General features: G+C 56.1%; 1 protein-coding gene across 12 annotated transcripts in view; it reads left to right on the top strand.

Moving 5' to 3' along the window:
- Positions 1 to 283: 283 nt before the first annotated feature.
- The window catches only part of CDK5RAP2 (CDK5 regulatory subunit associated protein 2), a 153703-nt gene continuing 145093 nt past the window's right edge, over positions 284 to 8893 (top strand). For 9 of the 12 annotated variants that reach the window (XM_049116423.1, XM_049116418.1, XM_049116416.1 and 6 more), the window contains exons 1-2: positions 708 to 902; positions 8814 to 8881. In XM_049116423.1, the coding sequence (XP_048972380.1) occupies positions 847 to 902; positions 8814 to 8881 (124 nt within the window). In that variant the 5' untranslated portion in view covers positions 708 to 846. Of the gene's footprint in view, positions 336 to 707; positions 903 to 8813; positions 8882 to 8893 lie in introns of those variants that run through there. The other 3 variants (XM_049116425.1, XM_049116424.1, XM_049116420.1) reach the window with 2 other exon arrangements.

The raw sequence follows: 8893 nt of genomic DNA, 5'->3' as shown, positions 1-8893 counted from the left end.
CGTCGGGGGTCAGGTGCGCCAGGCCCGTCGGGGGGCAGGTGCGCCAGGCCCATGGGGGGCAGGTGCGTGAGGGGTCAGGTGCGCCAGGCCCATGGGGGGCAGGTGCGTCGGGGGTCAGGTGCGCCGGCCCCGCCCCGTCCACAGGCTTCCTTCCCGCGCCCCGGCGGGTCCCTTGGTCTCGGCCCGGCTGACGACGGCAGGTGTGTCCGCGCCGGGGCCGGGGCCAGGGCCGGGGGGCGGCGGGCGGCACCGGCTCAACGGGACGAGCTGATCCACTTGGAACCGGGCGCGCACGTTCCCGCTTGAGTTGCGATTCGGCAGGAAGGTTGTTCTAGGTGAGGCCCCCTTGTTCTCCGCTTCAGCTCCGACGCCGTGTGCCCGCCCGCACCGCGCGGTTAGCGGTCACCATCCCAGGCGAGCGCCGGCGGCTGCGGGGCCGCGAAGGGCGGAGAGAGCCGGGCCTCCCACCTCCCGCCCGAACCAACGGCCCAAGGCCGGCCTCTGCCCGCAACAAAGATGGCGCGCGCCTCGGGCCCGCGTGCCCTGACGAAAAATGGCCGGCGGCCTCGCTTTCCTTAGCCTTGCGGCCCAAGGGCGGCCGCTCTTGCCCTTAACCGAGATGGCACCCGCCCGCGCTCCGCTGCCCGGCCTCCGGCCGCCGCCGGGCGGCTTCAGCGCGCGCCTCCGTGGCCCCGCCCCGTTTCCGTAGGAAGAAGCGCCGGGAAAGATGGCGGCGGCTGCGGTTTGAATTCCAGCGGCGCCGCCGGCGTCCGACCCGGAGCAGGGCTGGAGGGGCGGGGACCCGGGGGCCCGGGGGGCGCCGCCGCGCCCGCGCCCGCGCCCGCGATGGACTCGATGTTGGGAGCCGACGCCACCGTCCCCGGGACGCTCGGCGGCTGCAGGTGCGGCCGGGGCTTCGCAGGGGCGGGCGGGACCCCGCGGCGGGGAGCGGGCCACGAGGCCGGGGCTGCTTCTGGGGGTGTCGGCGGCTTCCGGGGGGCGGGGTCGCGGGGGGTCGCAGGGGTCGCGGGGGGCGGGGGGCGGGGGGCGGCCTTGAGCCGCGAGCGGAGCCGACCCCGCCGACCTTCCCACCCCGGCCGTCGGGACGCCTCAGCAGAACGGTCCAGCCTGTTTCCCGTCTGGAAAGGCGGCGGGTCACGGAGCGACGGGATCGGGGGAGGACGGGCCGGAGAGGCCTTCCCGGGCTTTGCCTGGCGGGCCTGGAGCTGGGCTCGGGGACCCTGGGCTGTCAGTGTGGCGCCTCCGCCTCCGCCTCCTCCAGCACCAGCATCATCACTACCACCACTACCTCCACCTCCACCTCCACCATCACCACCAGCATCCCCACTACCACCTCCAGTACCAGCATCCTCACCACCACCTCCACCTCCACCACCAGCATCATCACCATCACCACCTCCACCATCACCTCCACCTCCACCACCATTACCACCACCAGCACCACCACCTCCAGCACCAGCACCACCACTACCACCACCACACCCACCTCCACCTCCACCATCACCACCACCACCAGCATCCTCACAACCACCTCCACCTCCACCACCAACACCAGCACCAGCACCACCACTACCACCACCACCTCCACCTCCACCTCCACCTCCACCTCCACCATCACCACCACCACCACCAACACCAGCACCACCACCACCACCAACACCAGCACCACCACCTCCACCATCATCACTACCATCACCACCTCCACCTCCACCTCCACCTCCACCTCCACCATCACCACCACCAACACCAGCACCACCACCTCCACCTCCACCTCCACCTCCACCATCACCACCACCACCACCAACACCAGCACCACCACCTCCACCATCATCACTACCATCACCATCATCATCACTGCAGGTTGGGGAATAATGGCTGACTGGCCTCCAGTGGATCTGTCCCAAGAGGCTGTTGGAGTCCACATAGCCCATGCGGCCTGGCATCTTTCCTTTGGGGAGGAAAGCCTGACAGCCACACACTGCTCCAGGCCTGGGTTGTTTGGTTTTCAGGAGGCTCTTGGTGGAAGAAGACGGAAGAAGGACGTGGAGGAGAATCCACAGTGTTTATCCAGCTCTGCTGGGGATAGGCTGCTGCTTTTAGTCAACAGACCCTCATTGAGAGGGTGACCATGTTGTTTATTGTGCAACCTGGGACACTTTTAAGAGCGAAATGGGGGATCCCCAGGTGGCTCAGCGGTTGAGCGTCTGCCTTCAGCCCAGGGCGTGATCCTGGAGTCCCAGGATCCAGTCCCACGTTAGGCTCCGTGCAGGGAACCTGCTTCTCCCTCTGCCTGTGTCTCTGTCTCTTCCCCCCCCTCCCCCTCTCTGTCTCTGTCTCTCATGAATAAGTAAATAAATTCTTTTATTTTTTATTTTATTTTATTTATTATTTATTTTTTATTTATGATAGTCAGAGAGAGAGAGAGGCAGAGACACAGGCAGAGGGAGAAGCAGGCTCCATGCACCGGGAGCCCGACGTGGGATTCCATCCCGGGTCTCCAGGATCGCGCCCTGGGCCAAAGGCAGGTGCTAAACCGCTGCGCCACCCAGGGATCCCAGTAAATAAATCTTAAAAAAAAAGCGAAATGGGACAATCAGTGTTCATGTCTAGACAGCAAGCATAAACTGGTCTGTCTTGGGCAAACCTGGACTAGTGGTTACTCCGTTTATTGAGGACGTGTTATGTATCCTGTGGTGGTCCTCAGGTCCCTGTCATTGCACTACCACTGTGCCAGCATACTGGGGAGGACTTGGGTTGTCCTGACACCTGTGATAGCCCTTTATACTACAGTTTGAGACCTTTTTGAAAGTATGAATCCGATGGTCATTCTGCTGTGTGTGTTTAGGCGTCTCATCGCCGTTAAGATAAAGTCCGTTCATACTCTCGGCTCTCAATTACCTCAGTGCCAGTTGACCAAGCCCTTGGGCTTTGGGACCCAGACCTAGGTGGGTTTTGGTCCCACTTCTCGGTTTAACAGCCCAGTGATCTTGGGCAAGTCACTCCCTCCGCGAGCCTCAGTTTTTGTCATCTGAAAAGCAGGTGAATCTGAAGGGGTTTTGACCAGTGACTGACGCACGGTAGCAGCTCTCCAGGCGAGCTCCCTGCCTTCGCTGCGGACACTCCCGTGGCTGGTCTCTTACCTGCTTCAGACCCTCCCTGGCTCCCCGTCACCCTCAGAATGAGGTGCCTTAATAGAGCTTCCAAGGTCGTTCATAAGCCGGCCCGGTTACCTACTGACCTCCTGTGTCCTCTGTGCCTGCCTTTCTCCTCCCTGAACACTTCCCTCTGCCTGGCTGCCAAGGCCTTTGTCATGAATGGCCTGCCTCGTTCTATTCTGTTCTTTTCCTTTCTTTTTTCTTCTCTTCTTGATTTTATTTATTCCTGAGAGACACACAGAGAGGCAGAGACACAGGCTAGGGGAGAACCAGGCTCCCTGTGGGGACCCTGATGCGGGACTCGATCCCGGGACCCCAGGGTCACGCCCTGGGCCGAAGGCAGGTGCTCCACCACAGAGCCCCCCAGGCGTCCCACCTTGTTCTTTCTTGCTGTCGGACCTGTGCACTCGCTCTTCCTGCTGCCGGGCTAGCCCTCCCTTCCCTTTGCCTCATTAATGCCTCTTATTTTTCAGGTCTCACTTAGATTTCGATGCCAGGAGGCCTTTGCTGACATGCCCCTATCTCCACCCAGACCCTCTCTGCTCTTCCAGCCACCCCCACCCATCACTGACCCCATTTTAGCCCTTATTGATGTCACTTAGGTTTTTGTTTTTAGATTTTTATTTATTTGAGGGAAGGAGAGAGCGTGAGGGCACACGAGAATGCACACACAAGGACGGTGAGGGCAGAGGGAGAGGGAGAAGCAGACTCCCTGCTGAGCCGGGCGCCCAGTGTGGGGCTGGGTCCCAGGACCCTGGGATCATGACCTGAGCCGAAGGCAGACGTTTCACCGACCGAGCCGCCCAGGCGCCCCCACCTCACTGAGTTTTATTGACTAATGTTGTTCAATAGAAATACAGTGTGAGCCACATAAGTAATTGAAACTTTTCTAGTAGCCACAATGAAAAAGTAAAAGAGAAACAGATGAAATAGATTTTAATAATATATTTGATTTCACCCGGTATTTCCATATATTATCATTATAACCAGCAAACAATAAAAAATTATTAATGAAATATTTCACATTCTTTTTTATCTTACAAAGTCTTTGAGATTCGGTATGCATTTTAAACTTACAAACACTTCTTGATTTGGATTAACCACAGTTCAGGTGCTCAGCAGGTCCCTGTGGCCGGTGGCTCCTGCAGGGGGTCGTGCAGGTACAACTCTAACGTGTCTGACTTCCTAATTAGACTCTGACCTGTTTGAGAGCAGGGCTGCATATTGTTCATCTTTGTAACTCCAGTTCCTAACCTGGCACCAGGCATATAAATGGGAGGTGATGGTATTATCCCCTTTTTGCAGGTGAGCACTCTGAAGCTCACAGAGGTGAAGGGAGCAGTCTGGGATCCCTCAGAAAAAGTACACGATTGAGCCCGGATCTGAATCCAGGCTCACTGACTGCAAAGCCTGGCTCTCAGTCCGTGTCCTGCCTTCTAGCTAGTTCCCTGTACCAGTTCTGAGGGGACTCTGGGAGGATTTTAGGGAGCTGCTGGCATGGGAACTGGCCCTTAAAGAGTGGCCCAAATGTCTTGAAAGAGACAGGTTCCCCATTAGATGGTCACAGTGGAAGAGAAAAATCCCTGGAATAAAATCCTCTTTTTATCTTAGCGTGAGCACCCTTCTGCTTGGTAATTTCCAAGCCCCAGTTTTAGAGACTAAATGGAAGTCCAGTTTGTTGAATCAGGTCGATATGCGTCATTCTCTGCAAACCTGATCGCCTGTGGGTGCCCCAAAGAGCTCCAGCCCTGAGGTCAGGCTCAGATGCCAGGCCCCAGAGCCTCGCCCAAGCTAAGGCCCTTTATCAAGTCCTGCCTGGTGCTTCTGGAAGAACCTCGGCTTTGTACTCAGGATCACTGGGTCTGGATCCTGCTTCAGCCACTTACTGGCTGAGTTGCTTTAGTAACACACCCAACCCTTCTGAGCCTCAGTTTATTTTCCGTGATAATATCTACCTATCAGTTGACTGTGGATGCAGCAAGGCTATATGTGTTCTGTGCCTGATTCCGGGACGAAGTCCTTGGTGCCCACAACCCTGGGTTTGTCCTTTTGTTTTCATGCCCGAGGTTCTGCGTCTCCCTAACTGAGCTTCCTAACCCTGGGCCCAGGTTTGTTCGTCTGTGGGTTTCTCTAATAATTTTTTTTTAAAAGATTTTATTTATTTATTCATGAGAGACACAGGGAGAGAGGCAGAGACACAGGCAGAGAGAGAAGCAGGCTCCCTGCAGGGAACCCGATGCGGGACACAGTCAGGGACCCTGGGGTCATGCCCTGGGCCGAAGGCCGCCGCTCCTCCGCAGCCCCCCGAGCGCCCCGTCTATGGGTTTCTCTAGTGCTTGGCTATTAAGAGCTTGCTGTGTGGTGCGGGGCAGGCCAGAAGGAAATGTCCTGTGAGTTTGTACATGGCCATACTTTGTCAGGCGAAGAATGCTCTCATGCACTTTTGTAAAAGGTCGAGAAAGAGGATGGTGGAATGAAATTTTGGTGAACATTTGAAGGCTTGATTCAAGGCTGAGCTTGGATCTGGGAACCCCTAGGCTTGAGGTTTGAGGAACGTGTTCCCGGTCTCCAGGATAAGCTTATGAGGGCAGCGAGGATGGCTGGCTTGTTCCCCACCGTGTCTTTAGACCTGGAACCGTGTCTGGCACATAGTAGAGGATCCACAGTATGTTGAATGAGTCAGTTTTGTTCAGTCTCTAAAAAGATACGTGCTGTGTAAATACAGGCTCCATATTTAGGAGTGCAGTGGGGCCTTGTGACCGCTCGGAAAAGGTGCACACAGTGTCAACTGGCACAGTCCTTCCCGAAAACAATTTGGTGTTAAAAATATGTCCATATGTGTGTTTTAAAAACGGCTTTATTGAAACCATTTGTATGCCGTGAAGTACATTTAAAATATACTATTGAATGATTTTTTAGTATATTTACGGAGTTGTGCAATCATGGCATGGTATCTCATGTGGTATTGGTTTCTATTTCCCTAACGACTAATGATGTTGAACATTTTTTCTTGTGTTTTTTTAGCCATTTGGGTACAGTTGGCCCTTGAACAACACAGGGTTGGTGGTGTGGTGTCCTGCTCAGTGGAAAATCCACGTGTAACTTTTGATTCCCCCCACAACTTAACTACTAGCCTACTGTTAACTGAAAGTCTTACTCAGAAACAGTCAGTTAACACATATTTTATGTGTTATATGTACGTACTATATTCTTACTGTAAAAGTAGGCTAGAGAAAAGAAAATGCTATTAAGGAAATCACAAGGAGGAGAAAATACATTGACGCCGCTGTCCGGTATTTATTGAGAAACGTGTGTGTATAAGGGGACCCGTGCCGTTGCCCTCGTGTTGTTCCGGGGCCCACTGCATTTTCAAATCTTTTGCCTCTTAAAAGTATGTGAACGTGTTTTGACCCAGCAGTTCTACCTCTTGTTATGGTAGAGAAAGTCCGGTGCATGTGCACCTGGAGACCTGTATGAGGACAGTCATGAAGCCTGTTTGTAAAAGGAACAACTTGGAAACAAATTGATTTACCGTCAGGGGATCGGGCAAATGCACATCCTTTCAAGAGTGAATTTCAGACTGTGACCATTGGCAGCTCATGAAATTCAATTCAGTAGGTTGCAATGAGAATTTTACAAAAACAGAATAGTACAGAATAGAAAGCATTTCAAGAATTAAGGGCAGTAAATTTCCTTCTGTGGGTTGTGGTCAGTAAAGTTTGAGAAACATTGCTGTGGAATGCTCGTGGGAGTTACAGACACGAGGGTAGATGTGTCCGTACTGTCGTGGAAACATCTGCAGGACGCGGTAAGTGAAGAGAGGATGCCGCAGAATAATATGTACAGTTGGATTGCATTGGTTTTGGTTTTAAGCCACAAAATAAAACTATGTCCCCAGGGACGCCCGGGGGCTCAGCGGTTAAGCATCTGCCTTCGGCCCAGGTCGTGACCCGGGGTCCCGGGATCGAGTCCCGCATCGGGCTCCCCGCAGGGAGCCTGCTTCTCCCTCTGCCTGTGTCTCTGCCCCTCTCTCTGGGCCTCCCAAGAATAAACAAACAAACAAACAAACAAAACAAACAACAGACCCTGTGTCCCTGTATCTGTAAATAGAAAAAAGCCTGGAGGGACAGCAGTGTTGCTGACAACAGGGTTGCCTCTTGGGGGGCTAGATGGGAGTGAGGAATACCCGAGAACTTTAGGCTTGTCTGTATTTTTTCCCTCCCACTCCGCTCACCCGTTTGCCCCTTCCTGCTGCCCTGCCCTCTGGCGGCCGCCACTTCGGCCTCTGTGCTTAGGAGTCCGTTTCAGCTTTTTGGTTGATTTGTTTTGTTTTTTAGATTCTCTGTATAAGTGAAATCATACAGTGTTGGTCTTTCTTTGACTTCAGGGCCCGCTGGGCCCACGCGCGGGGTCGGGAAGGGCAGGATCCCTGTCTTCCGCGGCCCCCGCCTCCTTCATCCGTCCGCCTGTCGCCTGTGGCCGCCCCTTGGGTCGCTCCCCTCCTGGCCGTTGCACACGACGCTGCCGGAGCACGTGCGGGTCTTTGCAAGCGCGTGTTCTCACCTTGCTAAGCGCCCGGGGCGGGGTGGGGGGGGGGGGACTTCCCGCACCTCGTGGCTCCGCGTCCTTCCCGAGGGAGGCCGAGCTGTTCCCACAGCGGCCTGCGCTCGAGGCTCCCTCTCCCACGTCCTGGCCCACACTTGCTATCTTCTTGTCTTTTTGATACTGGACGCTCTGACAGGTGCGAGCGGGGGGGATGTCCCCGGGGTTCTGATCTGCGGTCCGCGGACGGGGAGTGACGCCCAACATCTCGGAGCGTCCGCTGCCGCTGGTGTGTCGTCTTCTGTCGGTGCTGCTTCTGTTTATACGTTTCTTCTCTAAGGGCGGGTAACAGAGTAAGAAATGAATCGTTGAAAGGGAAGGCAGGCAGCAGCGCGCCTGGCGCCGTGGTTTCCAGAGTGCGCCGCCCGGTTCCGGCTCCGCGCGGCTCTCCCGGCAGCGTGGCCCTCCGGGCCTCACCGGGTCTCGGGTGGGGACGGGCAGCGCAGAGGTGTGGGCCCCGTGGGCGGGGCTAGAGCCTCCGGTTACGGTTTAGTTTTCTGTCAGTGTCTCCAGATCCTCACTTAACCTATGTTTATGATTCAACCAGTAAAGTCTCTTGATCAGTGGATTTTGCATTTTCGTGGGACATTCTTAAAGTGTCTGAATTGGTGCCTGCTTCTTGGGAGCTTTATGTTTGGTTGTGTCCGACACGTTAGTGACGACGACGAACAGTAAAGACCAAAGCAGTGGTCCCCACTTACTGGGCGCACCCTACGTGCCCGTGCCCTGGACGTGAGCTCATCTTTACAGGTCGAGGGAGGAGCAGGGAAAGGGAGACTCAGGAGCGTCCGCAGCCGGTAGTTGGCGCAGCGCCTCTGCTTCCAGCGCGTACTAGACGGTACACGGACGCGACGTGGGCGCGAGCGGGCGGGCGGGCATCCTGGGACTCGCTGAAGCTCACTCGGCCGCAAGGTGGGAGCCCAGGGCCCGAGCTCTTGCCCCTGCGCTGCGTGCGCGTCGTCGCCCGTGCAGCCCGGCGGCCCCCAGCCCTGGGCCGGACGCTGACGCTTCTCTTCTGCACGTGCTCTCTCCTAGTGGCCTCGCCCGCGGCTCGCCAGACGAGGTGGACGGCATCGGCCCCGGAGCCGGCTTGGGAGACGCTGGTAAGTGCACGA

The sequence above is a fragment of the Canis lupus genome, chromosome 11 (assembly GCF_003254725.2).
Source record: "Canis lupus dingo isolate Sandy chromosome 11, ASM325472v2, whole genome shotgun sequence".
NCBI lineage: Eukaryota > Metazoa > Chordata > Mammalia > Carnivora > Canidae > Canis > Canis lupus.
Note: the sequence above shows the minus strand (reverse complement) of the source record. Positions and strands in the feature narration are given on the sequence as shown.